The following is a 14,513-nucleotide window of genomic DNA, read 5'->3' on the forward strand; positions in this document are numbered from 1 at the left end:
ACCATCCATTGCTTTGTGCTCAGAGGGCACCCGTGCCAGCTCAGTTTGGGCAGTGAGATCTGATCTAGTAATTATCTGAAGTCCTTAATTTTTTTTTCTAATTATTAAAGTTATGTATGTTCATTGTTTAAAAAATGGTGGAAGACGCAAACTCATGTAAAGAAAACTAAAGGCGCCCGTCATCCCAGAAGCAGGGAGCAGTCACTGCTACATTTTGGTGTGTGATTATCATCCCAGTCTTTTTCTTATATGTGATTTACATTTGTTTTTACAAAAATTGGGAGCCTTTTTTTTTTTTTTTTTTTTTTACTCTACTTAACATTACTTTTTCCCTTGATTTGTCCCTTAATTCCCAGTACCTCTGTGAGCTTCAACAGAAGCCTACCCCTCTTGGTGATTTTATACTATTTTGTTTTTTGGAGGTCATTGCTTACAGTTCATTTTTTTCAGTTTTTAAAGAACAGAGAGTAGTTTTTAAAACATTTCTCAAAATGGAACATGCGAGCTGGTTGTTGTTTCTTATTTTAATTGGCTGCATTTCTTCTTTCCTCAGTCAGGCATCAAAACTTGGAGACCAGATGGCAGATTTGCACCTTTACAACCAGAAGCTCAGGGAGAAGTTGAGGGAGGAGGAGAACAGAGTGGGTATGTTCAGACTGCTGTTGTGCACCCTTGACCTGGGTGCATCTACCCTGGGTTGGTGCTTAGGGGGGATATTTCAGTAATGGGTTGGGTTGCACACCACCTGCCTGTAGACTGCAGTGTGAAAAAAGAGATTGTTAAATAAGAATTTTGATGATAAGCTGGTAGAATCAGCTCATGACCCCTCTGCTGTCCAGTGTGCTTGAGATAGGCGTGTCCTTGCTGGTCCATGTGTGGACCAATTGCTACCATGTGTAGTATAACCTCAGCCACCCATGTTCCAGTGGTGCAGCCCAGGCCCATCCTGATGCTCTGCTGAGGTCTGACATTTAAGAGAAAGCCAAGCAGCACTTTCTGTTGACAGGCCAGAGGGCTGAGGGTGCCGGGCCCCAGTATGTGAGCAAGTTCGGCTTCCACACGGTGACGTGCTGCGGCTTCATCCCACAGGTGAGTGCCTGGGCGAGGATGCTTCTGCTTAGTTCCTGATGCCCCAATGCTGGTCACCCCACCCCTTGTGTGTGACAGAGTGCCAGTCCACTGGGCACCAGCAAGTCTGACTACCTGATTTCTTCTTTTCTTTTTCTTTTTATAAATTTATTTATTTATTTATTTTTGGCTGTGTTGGGTCTTCGTTTCTGTGCAAGGGCTTTCTCTAGTTGGCGGCGAGCGGGGGCCACTCTTCATCGCGGTGCGTGGGCCTCTCACTATCGCGACCTCTCTTGTTGCGGAGCACAGGCTCCAGACGCGCGGGCTCCAGACGCGCAGGCTCAGTAGCTGTGGCGCATGGGCTTAGTTGCTCCGCGGCACGTGGGATCTTCCCAGACCAGGGCTCGAACCTGTGTCCCCTGCATTGGCAGGTGGATTCTTAACCACTGTGCCACCAGGGAAGCCCCTGACTACCTGATTTCCGAAAGCAGAGTGTGAGTTGTGATAAATGGGCTGGGGAGAGTGGATGTCGAGGTTCACTGAGCAGAGCTCAGAGGAGGTGGGGAGCTGTGGGGCAGGTAGAAGAGCATTCTGAGCAGAGGAAACAGCAGGTGCAAAGGCCGTATCACAGGAGGGCATGTGCTAAGTGTGGAGGACGGAAGTGGGTGGGGGTAAGGCAGCATTAGAGGTCAGGGACTAAGTCCTGGTCACTCAGCCCGTCTCCTGGGGCCTTTAAAAATTATTAGTACTATTGAAAAAAAAACTATTAGTACTATTGAGAGGTAATTCAGTGACATAAATGTCACTTTTAAAGTGTACAGTTCAGTGATTTTTAGTATATTCACAGTGTTATGCAGCCACCACCACTATCTGACTCCAAAACATTTTCATCACCTCAAAGAGAAACCACATAACCATAGTAGTCATACCCATAGTATGGGTATACCCATTAGTAGTCACTCCCCATTCCCCCGCCCTCAGTCACCGGCAACCATGAATCTCTTTCTGTCTTTAGGGTTTGCCTATTCTGGACATTTCGTATAAATGGAATCATATTGTACAACAGATATACTTTTATGTCTGCCTGGTGTGGGCAGAGGGCTGTTCTTCCAGGTGGAGGTCACTAGAGGCAAGATCCTTATGAAGCTGGAGGCAGATTTAGGGATCTTATTCAAGGGGTAGCCCTCACATCTGGGGTCCCTAGAACTGTACCTGGTGGTTTACCAGGCTTGTTAAGACCCTGTGAATCTCTGCTGAAGCCAGCTCCCCTGGGGGTTACACACCTGTCTGGAGCTAGTGACCAGCACAATAGTGTGGTCCCAGCCCAGTATTGCCAAATATGGCTTGTTATCCTGCTTCAGATGTTGAGTTGAAGAGCTATGAGTCTACAGAGATTTGGTTGACCTCACACAGTGGCTTTTCAAGAACTGAGGAATGAACTTGTACACAGAACCCTGATGTGTGAAGCAGGTGAGGATGGGGCTGGCCTGTTAGGGACACAGGCAGCCCCCGAGTGCCCCTTCAGAGTCCAGGATCAGTGAACCAACCTAGTTTAGCTGCAGCCCAGCCAGGAAGGGGCAGGAAACCTGGGAGGACACCTGGTCCACCTCCTTGGGCTGTGACAGGATGGTACTGCATGTAGTGTCCGATGGACATAGCATGGATGGACCAGCCTGAAGTTTCAAGAGGCTCCCTGCTCCTTGGGAGGACTGAGTGGGCCCTTAGGGTCTGCAGCCATTCATGGGGCAACCCTGAATGGTGGCACCTAGTGAGCTGAGCCCTGTTGGGGCCATTGGCTCGGTCAGAGGACTGACACAGTTTATTTGCTGCTGTGTCCGACTCAACTCCCCAGTTGCCATCGCAACACCAGGAGGCGGGTTGCCATTGACCCGTTTTATGGATGAGGAAAATGATGTGCAGAGAAGCCAGGTGGTACCTGAGTCATGCAGCTGGTAAGCGGAGGGGCCAGGGTTTGGCCCTGTCTGGCTTCAGAGCATAGGCCCTGACCGCCACACATCCTGACCCACCTGGTCCAGGTGAAAGCTGGGTCCTCCCACCAGCTATGCACCCAGGCGGCCCCGCCTTTGGTAGCTCAGGGGAAGGTCATATATTTTCGTGAGTGAGGGCATCATGGCCCATTGGTTCAGGTGGAGGGCTAGCCAGTGCTGGTCTCCAGCTGTGTCTTCATGACCTGGTCATCTAGGAGGTAGACTGAGGCTGGGACACTAGGGGCCTGGGCAGGCAGATGGAGCACGAGGGCATGCCATCCCATACGCCTCAGGCTGTTTGGCGAGGGGGTCTCCCACCTTCTCTTGAGGTGCACCTAGCACCAAGGGGGTGAACACAGGGCCTCAGCCACCACAACCCTCTGCACAGGGAGTCTCCATGCTGAGGATGCTGACCAGGGACGCATGCTCTCCGGAAAGTTCCTCCCTTAAGGAATTTCACAAAGTAACCCTTTGTATAAAATAAGCTTTTCATCTTTTTTTCTAAACAACTCTATTAAAGTATAACTGACATAAAATAAACTGCACCTATTTAAAATGTACAGTTTGGTAAGTTTTGACATATGTATGTGCCTGTGAACCGCTGACCGCAGTCAGGTCAATGAGTATATCCATCACCGAGAAGGTGTCCTCCTGCCCTTTTGTAATGTTTTCCTCCTGCCCTTCCCTGCCCCTGGTAACTGCTGATCTGTTTTCTATCACCATGGATAGGTTTGCATTTTGTGTAATTTAATATAAATGGAATCATATGGTGTGTACTCCTTTTTGTCTGGCTTCTTTCACTTAGCACAAACATTTTGATATTCATCCCTGTTGTTGCCTGTGTCAAAAGTCCATTCCATGGTATGATAAACCACAGTGTGTTTATCCATTGATGGACATCTGAGTTGTTTCCGGGTTTTGCTTTCACAAATAAAGCCGCTATGAACCTTCATGTGCAAGGGTTTGTGTGGACAAATGCTTCCATTTATTTTGGGTAAATACCTAGGAGCCAATGACTAGGTCAAATGTAGGCTTATATTTAACTTTTTAAGAAACTACCAAAATATTTTCCGAAGTGGTTATACCATTTTACATTCACACCATCAGTGTAGGAGCATGCCAGGTCCTCGGCATCCTCACATACTTGGTATTTTCCTTTTTCTAAAATTGTAGCCATCCTAGTGATTGTGAGGTATCTCAGTGAGGTTCTGTTTTCCCTGATGACTAAGGATGTGGAGCATCTATTCATGTGCTTGTTTGCCGTATATTAGGGACATAATTATTTAGGATTATTATATCTTCCTCATCAGTTGACTTCCTTTCCATAGTGAGATGACTTTCTTTATACTTGGTGATATTCTTTGCTCTGAAATTTACTTCCGTATTAATATAGCTACTCCAGCTTTCTTTTTTTAAATTTTATTTATTTAATTAATTTTTATTTTTGGCTGTGTTGGCTCTTCATTGCTGTGTGCGGGCTTTCTCTAGTTGCGGTGGGTGGGGGCTATTCTTTGTTGCCGTTCGCGGGCTTCTCATTGCGGTGGCTTCTATTATTGCGGAGCACGGGCTCTAGGCGCGTGGCCTTAAGTAGTTGTGGCTCACGGGCTCTAGAGCACAGGCTCAGTAGTTGTGGCATGCAGGCCCAGTTGCTCCATGGCATATGGGATCTTCCCGGACCACGGCTTGAACCCGTGTCCCCTGCATTGGCAGGCGATTCTTAACCACTGTGCCACCAGGGAAGCCCTCCAGCTTTCTTTTGACTAGTGTTAGCATGATTTATTTTTTCTATCCTCTTAACCTGTTTCTGTTTTTATATATAAAGTGCATTTCTTGTACACAGCCTATAATTTGGTTAAAAAATATAATTGAATTAAAAATAATTGCTTTATTTTTCTAACCTGTTGATCTCTTGTCATTTAACTGGGGTGTTTAGACACATTTAATGTACTTATTGATATGGTTAGGTTTGGAACTGTTGTCATTTCTTTTTTATTTGTCTTATCTGTTCTCTGCTCCCCTTTTATTCTTTTTTCTTTATTGTTGTTGTTTTTATAAATTTATTTATTTTTTGGTGCATTGAGTCTTCGTTGTTGGGTCTTCATTGCTGCGCGTGGGCTTTCTCTAGTTGCCGCGAGCGGGGGCTACTCTTCGTTATGGTGCGTGGGCTTCTCATTGCGGTGGCTTCTCTTTTTGCAGAGCTTGGGCTCTAGGCCCATGGGCTTCAGTAGTTGTGGCACGTGGGCTCAGTAGTTGTGGCTTGCAGGCTCTAGAGCGCAGACTCAGTAGTTGTGGCGCATGGGCTTAGTTGCTCCGCGGCATGTGGTATCTTCCTGGACCAGGGCTCGAACCCGTGTGCCCTGCATTGGCAGGCGGATTCTTAACCACTGCACCACCAGGGAAGTCGCACCTTTTATTCTTTTTTTTTTTTTTTTTTTTTTTTTTTGCGGTACGTGGCCTCTCACTGTTGTGGACTCTCCCGTTGCGGAGCACAGGCTCCAGACGCGCAGGCTCAGCGGCCATGGCTCACGGGCCTAGCTGCTCCGCGGCATGTGGGATCTTCCCGGACCGGGGCACAAACCCATGTCCCCTGCATCGGCAGGCGGACTCTCAACCACTGCGCCACCAGGGAAGCCCCCACCTTTTATTCTTTATGCTCTCTTTCGAATTAACTTTTAATGTACTTATTGATATGGTTAGATTTGGAACTGTTGTCATTTCTTTTTTATTTGTCTTCTCTGTTCTTTGCTCCCCTTTTATTCTTTATCTCTCTTTCGAATTAACTAAGTATTATTATTATTATTTTTGCGGTATGCGGGCCTCTCCCATTGCGGAGCACAGGTTCTGGACGCGCAGGCTCAGCGGCCATGGCTCACGGGCCCAGCCGCTCCGCGGCGTGTGGGATCTTCCCGGACCGGGGCACGAACCCGTGCCCCCTGCATCGGCAGGCAGACTCTCAATCACTGCGCCACCAGGGAAGCCCTAACTAAGTATTTTTAAATAATTTACTTATTTATTTTTGGCTGCATTGGGTCCTCGTTGCTGTGCGCACAGGCCTTCTCCAGCTGTGGCGAGCAGGGCCTCTCTTCGTTGCGGCGCACAGGCCTCCCACTGCGACGGCTTCTCCTGTTGGGAAGCACGGGCTCCAGGTGTGTGGGCTTCAGTAGTTGTGACTCGCGGGCTCTAGAGCGCAGGCTCAGCAGCTATGGCGCATGGGCCCAGTTGCACCACGGCACGCAGGATCCTCCCGGACCAGGGCCCGAACCCGTGTCCCCTACATTCGGCAGGCAGATTCCTAACCACTGCGCCACCAGGGAAGTCCCTAAGTAAGTATTTTTAATGATTCCATCTTATCTCCCTTGTTGGACAGCGATAACATTTGCTGTGCTCTTTTAGTGGTTGCTTTAGGGTTTAGGCAGATGCCATGCATACCTCTGTCCTGTGACCACCAGCTGCAGCACCAGCCCCTCCTTTCCCTTGTTGCTCAGGTGAACGAGTGGCAGGATGACTGGCCAACCTTCTTCACCCGGCACCGGCTCCAAGCACAGCTGGACCTCATTGAGAAGGACTATGCTGACCGAGAGGCACGAGAACTCTGGTCACAGCTACAGGTGGGCACAGCAGTTATCCTCTGGGAGAGGGGCTGTTCTCTTATGAGCCTACCACATTTGTGTGGGACCCCCTGCTAGAACAGAGCCAGAGTGGGGACTGCTAAGCCTGGAGCAGAGCTGGTCAAGTCGTGGACCCAGAAGTGTCCTGACTATTGGCTTGATGGGGAAGCTGAGAAGGGGATGGGACCTGAGGGCATACTTGGTCCCTGAGTGCACCTCTCACGTGTGCTTGGTCACCAGGTACTTTACCTCAAACTTTGCTCATGTGAAATGTAGGTGTTTGGCTTGTGAATGGTGGCATTTACTATTACTTTCTTGTCCATTCTTATGCTGTTTTTTTCACCAAGGCAACGTCTTACCTCTTAGAGCAGGTGTGGGTAGCACTTTGAAACCAGAGTGATTGGTTTTAAAACGTAACTCTCAAAATGTTAAAAACAGAACTCGCATATCAGTCTATCAGCATGCATCAAAGAAATTTTATTTAACTCATTGCTGAAGTAATCAGGCTACAAAAGAGGTGCAGATATATATGTGCTGTGAAATAAAAGAATAGCGCAGAAAGTTTGCTAAGTTACATACAAAAAGACTCCACTCAGGTTGTACAGTTCATATTCTACATGACAATAAAATCATAACCTCTGAGGTTCTCTACTGTATGGAAATCATTAAATTGTAGCACTTCTAGACCTAAATTAGTAGTAAATACTAAGACAAAATTACATTTCCCTGGAGTCAGAGGATCCTTATCCCTGGGCTTGGTACAAAGTGGTGGCTGGACCCTGAGCAAACACAAGGTCGTCTTTGCCTTATTTCCAAGTACTGGATGAGGAGACTGTGGCTCCCAGGCCTGTGATAACTCTGTGTACAATAATTATTTTCTTAGGTGAAGATCCCAGATTTGTTTTGTGGCCTAGAGATTGTCCCCGCCCTTCTTCATGGGGATCTCTGGTCAGGAAATGTGGCCGAGGACGACACCGGCCCCATTATTTACGACCCGGCCTCCTTCTACGGTCATTCTGAGTTTGAACTGGCGATTGCCTTGATGTTCGGGGGGTTTCCCAGGCCCTTCTTCACCGCCTACCACCGGAAGGTCCCCAAGGCTCCAGGGTTTGACAGGCGGCTGCTGCTCTATCAGCTCTTTAACTACCTGAACCACTGGAACCACTTCGGGAAGCAGTACAGGAGCCCATCCCTGGGCACCATGAGGAAGCTTCTCAAGTAGCAGCCCGCCTGTGTCGCCTGCCCAGCCGCTTGCCAAAGGACCAGGGCGGCAGTACCAGAGGCGGCTTCAGAGATGAATAAAGCCCACGGTGGTTTCAGGGATGGAACTGTGTGTGTCTTAGTTTCACCTGCGTCTCCGTCCTCCATGCAGCTGGGTTAATTTATGGGGGCCCAGACCACCTGAAATGTCTCCGACAGGTTCATTACCTATTCCAGTCTGGGGGGAACTTGGAGTTTGGATACTTTCATGACAGTTGTACAGAAATTCACACAGATCTGGGGTTTGCTTATGTGGAATTTGGTGTCATGGCCCCCTGTGGATTTGGGTCTCCTGTTTCTGGCTTAGGCAGAGTTGGGGACCATGAGATGGGTGCACCTCTTGAGCAGTATCTCTGGGGCTGAGCAGGGCTCCAAGTCCACCTTACTGAGGTGGACAGGTGGAAGAAAGACCCCCCCCCATGTGCTTTAGCCACTGCCCAGCTTCTCTCCCGCGCTCCGTTTTGCAGCTGGTGTTTTTTACTCGAATAGAAGGGTGTGTGTGTGCGGGGGGGGCGGTAGCCTTGGGTAGGGGGTGTTCCCTGGCGGGTGCCTGGAGTGCTTAGGGTGTCGGGGTATCCAGGGGGTCGGCGTGTCGGGCTGCCACCGTGTAGGGGCGGGGCTGCCGGGCACCTCGGCCACCCGTGTGTGCGTCTCGGAAGACCTGAGCCGCGCCGTTATCACTCCTCCCGAATCACCAATTGTTTCGGGGCTTTACGAGTGCCCACTCATCCGTTGTCTGGAAAGTGCCTGTCTAGCGGGCTGGAGCCGCTCCCACTGCAGCCCCGCGCGCCTGCAGACGGCTTTGCAGAAAGACCCCCGGGACCTGAACTCAGCGCGCCTGCTCGGGGAAGGCTGCGCAGCCGGCTTGTGGGATCTTGTCACCTCACCCAGCCCTCTGGCCCCGCCTCACTCGGGGTCGGCACCGCCTCCGCGCGCAGTATTTTGGCGGCCGGCGCGCTCTGTAGCGGGGCCGGCGCGCAAGGTCGGAGGTCGTGGGGCGGGGCCGGCGTTATTGCCGTCTTCTCTGTCTCAGCAATCTTGAGCGTTCGGTGCCTCGTGTCCCACGCCCCGCGCCCCGCGCGCGTGTGGAGCCGGCTGCGAGTCTGCGGGCACCGTCCGGCCGCCGAGGATGGCCTTGAGCGAGGAGCCGGCCGTGGGCGCCGTGGAGGATCCGGTGGAGGACCGGGCGGAGGATGCGGCGGAGGACGCGGCGCTGGCCTGCTGCGCCTCTCTCGAGTCGTTCGGCGAGAGCGCGGAGACGAAGGAGCTGCTCGGCCGCCTACCGGCGGTGCTTGGAGACCGCGCGGCCCGGGAGGGCGCCCTGGAGCGGTTCCGGGGTGTGTGCGGGCCGGAGGAGGGAAGGGGGCAGCGCAGGCTGTGCAGGTCTCCTTTCTTGCGGTTCCAGACACGGGCGCGCGCGTGAGAAGTGGAGAGGGCAGTGGGCCTCCTGGCCGACCTCCGTCAGGAGGGGGCGGGTGGACCTCCCTTGGGCGGCTCGTCTCCAAGTTCTGTCTCCAGCCTGCCCTGGGACCACAGCAAAGAGCATTTCCTCCGAGACAGCTGTGTGGACAGGGCAGTGGGAGCAGGAGAGGCGAGAACAGGTTGGAGCGGGCGGGGGCCGGGCTGGCTGTGCGGTTGTGGGGCCCCCACCCAGAGCCTTAGCTGTAGGCAGCGCCCATGGCTCTGCCAAGACTGTGCAGGACAGCGCAGGATGTCGGATAGGCGCACCGTAGGATGCTTGGTCATTAGTCTAGGTTCTCCAAGTTTAGACGGACCCTTGTAGTTGTCTATAACGGGCAACTTCCAAATGACTCCTTAGGATCCCGTGGTTAGATAACTACGTAGGGTTTTGTGATTCAGTAAAACCGTCCTCGAGGACCCTTTTAGGTAAAGAAATTTCTATATAATTTTGTCTTCATGGGTTTGTAATGACAACTCTGAACTTCAGGAGGTGTCAGTGTGGCTGGCTGAGTGGAAAGAGCACACACTTCGGCAACTCAACCCTGGGCTTGAATACCCCTCTGCCACTTGGGCTAGTTGCTTGATTGTGCTGATTCTCTGGCTGTCGGCTGCGGTTAGCACTGAAAATACCTCTGGCGTAGAACTGTCCTGAGGGTGAGGTGTATATCCAGGGACCAGTGAAAGCCCACTTTCCCATTCCTAGGGAGTGGTCAGGTGTGGAGGTGTGTGGTGCATAAGAACTGCCGTAACCCAGGTGGTCATGGGATCTGATAGGAGCCGTTCTAGCTGCTGGTAGGAGTGGAAACCAGGCTGCATGGGATTAAGGAGGCCGTGGTGTGAGGCCTGGGAGGGCACATGGCTTGGTGTGTGTGGCAGAGGAGAGTGAAGGGTGTGGAAGGTGTGTGTCTAATGAAGGGGAGAACTCAGCTTGGCTGTCAGCAGGCCGTGAAGGAAGGAAGAAGCGAGGACCTGAGAGGAAGGTGTGCTGAGCAAGCAGAGGGCAGAGGCCAGGGCACAGTGGGCCTGAGGAAGTGGGTGGGTGGGGGCTCACTTCAGTTGGCCTGTGCTCTTGGGAGCTGCCCTGCAAGTCAGCGTGGGAAAACTCGAGTGTTTCCCAGGCTCATGTGCATGTTAATTCTCACATTGTTTTTCTTTTTAGCAATAATGGACAAATATCAGGAGCAGCCTCACCTGTTGGACCCACACCTAGGTAAGAATAGAGGCTGAGGATTTTGATTTTTGATCATTCAGTTACAGATGATCACAGAGGCCTTGGTGCATGGAGTGTGTGTGTGTGTGTGTGTGTGTGTGTGTGCGCGCGCGCGCGCGCGCGCGCGCGCCTGCGCACAAGCAGAGGGTATCAGGATAAAGTGCCCGGGCCTTACTGGTTAATGGGGCCTACAGTAGTAACACCTGCTCCTGGCAGTGAACTTGAGAAGGAGGAAGGTAGCGATAGTAATTTCAGTTGAAGGGCAGCATGGTATGGGGGTTGGGATCACAAACCCCGGGGCTAGACCACCTAGATTTACATCCCAGCTCTGCCACTTAGCTGCTCTGTGCCTGAGTTGTCCGCCCGTGATATGGGGTCATCAGCGCTGCTTGCCCCCAGGGCTGTGGAGATCTTAGACACATCACCAGGGAGACACCAAGGGTTAGCCTCAGTGTGAACACAGGTGCCTTTTAAAAAGTGGGCTGGTGCTGTGCGTGCTGGTTTTTCTTTTTTAACAGGTTTTGTAGAAGGTAAGTTTTCTGAACTCTCAGCTATCTCAGGCAGAATAAATACATTTCATGCGTGGTTGGCAGCTTGGCTGGGTGGGGATGGAAGGCATGGGTCCATCGTCTTCCCTCATCCAGTTATGCCATGTCCAAATCTGAGTTTCTTTTTCGGGAGGCTTTTCTAGAACCTCATATTTTAGGAGGGTATGACTCGCGCTAGGCTTTTTTTCTTATGCTGGGCATTAGCTGGACGATTTTAGGCTGAAGACTTGCATCCTTTGGTACAGGGAGCTTTACTTCTGGTGTGTTTTTGATCGTTTCTCTGTTCTGCCTTCTTCTGGTGTGCCTGTGAATTTCCAGGAGTGATCCTCTGGGTCCCTAAGCTTTTCCCTTATAGTTCTGCTTTTGGATCTTTGTTTTGCATGTAGAAGATGTTCTTGAATTTATTTCGACAGTTGTTTTTACTTTATAAGAGTGCTTGTCCTTGGTTTGGTATATTTCAAAGTTGTCTTACAGGTCCGGTTTTCCTCCCTGGGGAGCACACACCCAGCTGCTGGGCCCTGTGGCCCTGTGAGGAGGGTCCTGCTGTGGGCCTCCTAGCGCAGAATTACCTTTTGAGTCAGGCACCAAGCCTGGTTTCCAGCTCTAAGCCCTTCAGCCTACTCTCTTCAGGACACCTCTGTCCAGGATAGCTCTGTGCAGTGATGGAATGTTCTAGATCTGTGCTGTCTGGTAAGGTCACCACTAGCCACATGTGACTGTGGAGCACTTGAAGTATGGCTCGTATGACTGAGAAACTGAATTTTATTTTATTTTTTGTTTTTTTCTTTGAATCTTAAATTTTATTTGATTTAAGTTAAAAAAACCCAAATATGGCTAGTGACTGTGGTATTCTCCATTCGCAAGAGTAAACCTTTAGGGCTTCCCTGGTGGCACAGTGCTTAAGAATCCGCCTGCCAGTGCAGGGGACACGGGTTTGAGCCCGGGTCTGGGAAGATCCCGCATGTTGCGGAGCAGCTAAGGCCGAGTGCCACAACTACTGAGCCTGCGCTCTAGAGCCCGCGAGCCACAACTACTGAAGCCCGCGCGCCTAGAGCCTGTGCTCCGCAACGAGAGAAGCCACCGCAATGAGAAGCCCACGCATCGCAACGAAGAGTATCCCCCGCTCGCTGCAACTAGAGAAAGCCCGTGCGCGGCAAGGGAGACCCAACACAGCCAAAAATTAAATAAATAAATTTATTGAAAAAAAAAGTAAACCTTTAGTCTTCTGCCTGTATGGGCACGGTACTGTGGCCTGGAGCCTTGGACCACTCCTCCTGTTTTCAGCCCCACCTTTGTCCTACCCTGGGCTGACCCCGGCACCTCAGGCCTCTGGCCTCCCGGCTGTGACCCACCGCTGGGCTCTGCTTCTGTACTTCCCCTGTGCAGCTCAGTTACAACTTGGAAGTCACTGCTGAAGTCTCTTAGCTACTGTTTCTTCTGTTTTCTTTTTCCTTGTGGATTTGTTTCTCTTTGTTGATTTACTGGGGTTTGGAGGTGGGGGGTTGCTGAGGGAAGCACTGGAATCACCTGCTTTCCTGGTCTCTGTTCTTCCGTGAGTGCTGTGCTGTCTTTCGAGTCTCTCTGAGCTGAGTTCTGGCTGTTCTCTATTGTTCCCGAGGTTCTCCTCTTTCCCCTGGGGTCAGCTTTTCTTTGTAATTTGATCTTTTCATCTTGCTGGTTCTGTCCGTGTTTCAGACCAAATGGATGCAGACAAGGGCTCCTCTGCTTCTGTTTTGTAAGTTGGAGCATTTTCTTTTTCTTTTTTTTGGGGGGTGTTTTTTTTTTTTGAATTATTTATTTATTTTTTTATAGAGCAGGTTCTTGTTAGTTATCTATTTTTTTTTTTTTTCGGTACGTGGGCCTCTCACTGTTGCGGACGCTTCCGTTGCGGAGCACAGGCTCCGGGTGCGCAGGCCCAGTGGCCATGGGTCATGGGCCCAGCTGCTCCGCGGCACATGGGATCTTCCCGGACCGGGGCACGAACCCGTGTCCCCTGTATCAGCAGGCAGACTCCCAACCACTGCGCCACCAGGGAAGCCCCTAGTTATCTATTTTATACATATTAGTGTATATATGTCAATCCCAATCTCCCAATTCATCCCCCCCGCCGGCCAGTTTCCCCCCTTGGAGTCCATACGTTTGTTCTTTACATCTGTGTCTCTATTTCTGCCCTGCAAACTGGTTCATCTGTACCATTTTTGTAGGTTCCACGTGTATGCGTTAATATACGATATTTGTTTTTCTCTTTCTGACTTACTTCACTCTGTATGACAGTCTCTAGATCCATCCACGTCTCTACAAATGACCCAATTTCGTTCCTTTTTATGGCTGAGTAATATTCCATTGTATATATGTACCACATCTTCTTTACCCATTCGTCTGTCGATGGGCATTTAGGTTGCTTCCATGACCTGGCTATTGTAAATAGTGCTGCAGTGAACATTGGGGTGCATGTGTCTTTTTGAATTATGGTTTTCTCTGGCTATATGCCCAGTAGTGGGATTTCTGGGTCATATGGTACTTCTATTTTTAGTTTTTTAAGGACCCTCCATACTGTTCTCCATAGTGGCTGTATCAATTTACATTCCCACCAACAGTGCAAGAGGGCTCCCTTTTCTCCACACCCTCTCCAGCATTTGTTGTTTGTAGATTTTCTGATGATGCCCATTCTAACTGGTGTGAGGTGATACCTCACTGTAGTTTTGATTTGCATTTCTCTAATAATTAGTGATGTTGAGCAGCTTTTCATGTGCTTCTTGGCCATCTGTATGTCTTCTTTGGAGAAATGTCTATTTAGGTCTTCTGCCTATTTTTTGATTGGGTTGATTTTTTAATATTAAGCTGCATGAGCTGTTTATATATTTTGGGGAGTAATCCTTTGTCCATTGATTCATTTGCAAATATTTTCTCCCATTCTGAGGATTGTCTTTTCATCTTGTTTGTAGTCTTCTTTGCTTTGCAAAAGCTTTTAAGTTTCATTAAGTTCCATTTGTTTATTTTTGTTTTTATTTCCATTACTCTAGGAGGTGGGTCAAAAAGAATCTCGCTGTGATTTATGTCAAAGAGTGTTCTTCCTATGTTTTCCTCTAAGAGTTTTATAGTGTCCGGTCTTACATTTAGCTCTCTAATCCATTTTTTGTTTATTTTTGTGTATGGTGTTAGGGAGTGTTCTCATTTCACTCTTTTACATGTAGCTGTCCAGTTTTCCCAGCACCACTTATTGAAGAGACTGTCTTTTCTCCATTGTATATCCTTGCCTCCTTTGTCATAGATTAGTTGACCATAGGTGCGTGGGTTTATCTCTGGGCTTTCTATCCTGTTCCATTGATCTATATTTCTGTTTTTGTGCCAGTACCATATTGTCTTGATT

At 49.8% G+C, this 14,513-nt stretch overlaps 2 protein-coding genes across 4 annotated transcripts in view; both read left to right on the top strand.

Moving 5' to 3' along the window:
• Positions 1 to 7,987, top strand: part of FN3K (fructosamine 3 kinase) — an 11,592-nt gene extending 3,605 nt beyond the window's left edge. The window contains exons 3-6 of the mRNA XM_030843266.3: positions 554 to 645; positions 1,007 to 1,089; positions 6,542 to 6,664; positions 7,548 to 7,987. Coding sequence (XP_030699126.1) covers positions 554 to 645; positions 1,007 to 1,089; positions 6,542 to 6,664; positions 7,548 to 7,886 — 637 coding nt within the window. The 3' untranslated portion in view covers positions 7,887 to 7,987. The remainder of the gene's footprint in view (positions 1 to 553; positions 646 to 1,006; positions 1,090 to 6,541; positions 6,665 to 7,547) is intronic.
• A 936-nt stretch (positions 7,988 to 8,923) lies between these two features.
• The window catches only part of TBCD (tubulin folding cofactor D), a 176,150-nt gene continuing 170,560 nt past the window's right edge, over positions 8,924 to 14,513 (top strand). For all 3 annotated transcript variants that reach the window (XM_060290402.1, XM_060290403.1, XM_030843121.2), the window contains exons 1-2: positions 8,924 to 9,261; positions 10,545 to 10,595. In XM_060290402.1, the coding sequence (XP_060146385.1) occupies positions 9,054 to 9,261; positions 10,545 to 10,595 (259 nt within the window). In that variant the 5' untranslated portion in view covers positions 8,924 to 9,053. The remainder of the gene's footprint in view (positions 9,262 to 10,544; positions 10,596 to 14,513) is intronic.

The sequence above is a fragment of the Globicephala melas genome, chromosome 20, assembly GCF_963455315.2.
Source record: "Globicephala melas chromosome 20, mGloMel1.2, whole genome shotgun sequence".
Taxonomy (NCBI): Eukaryota; Metazoa; Chordata; class Mammalia; order Artiodactyla; family Delphinidae; genus Globicephala; species Globicephala melas.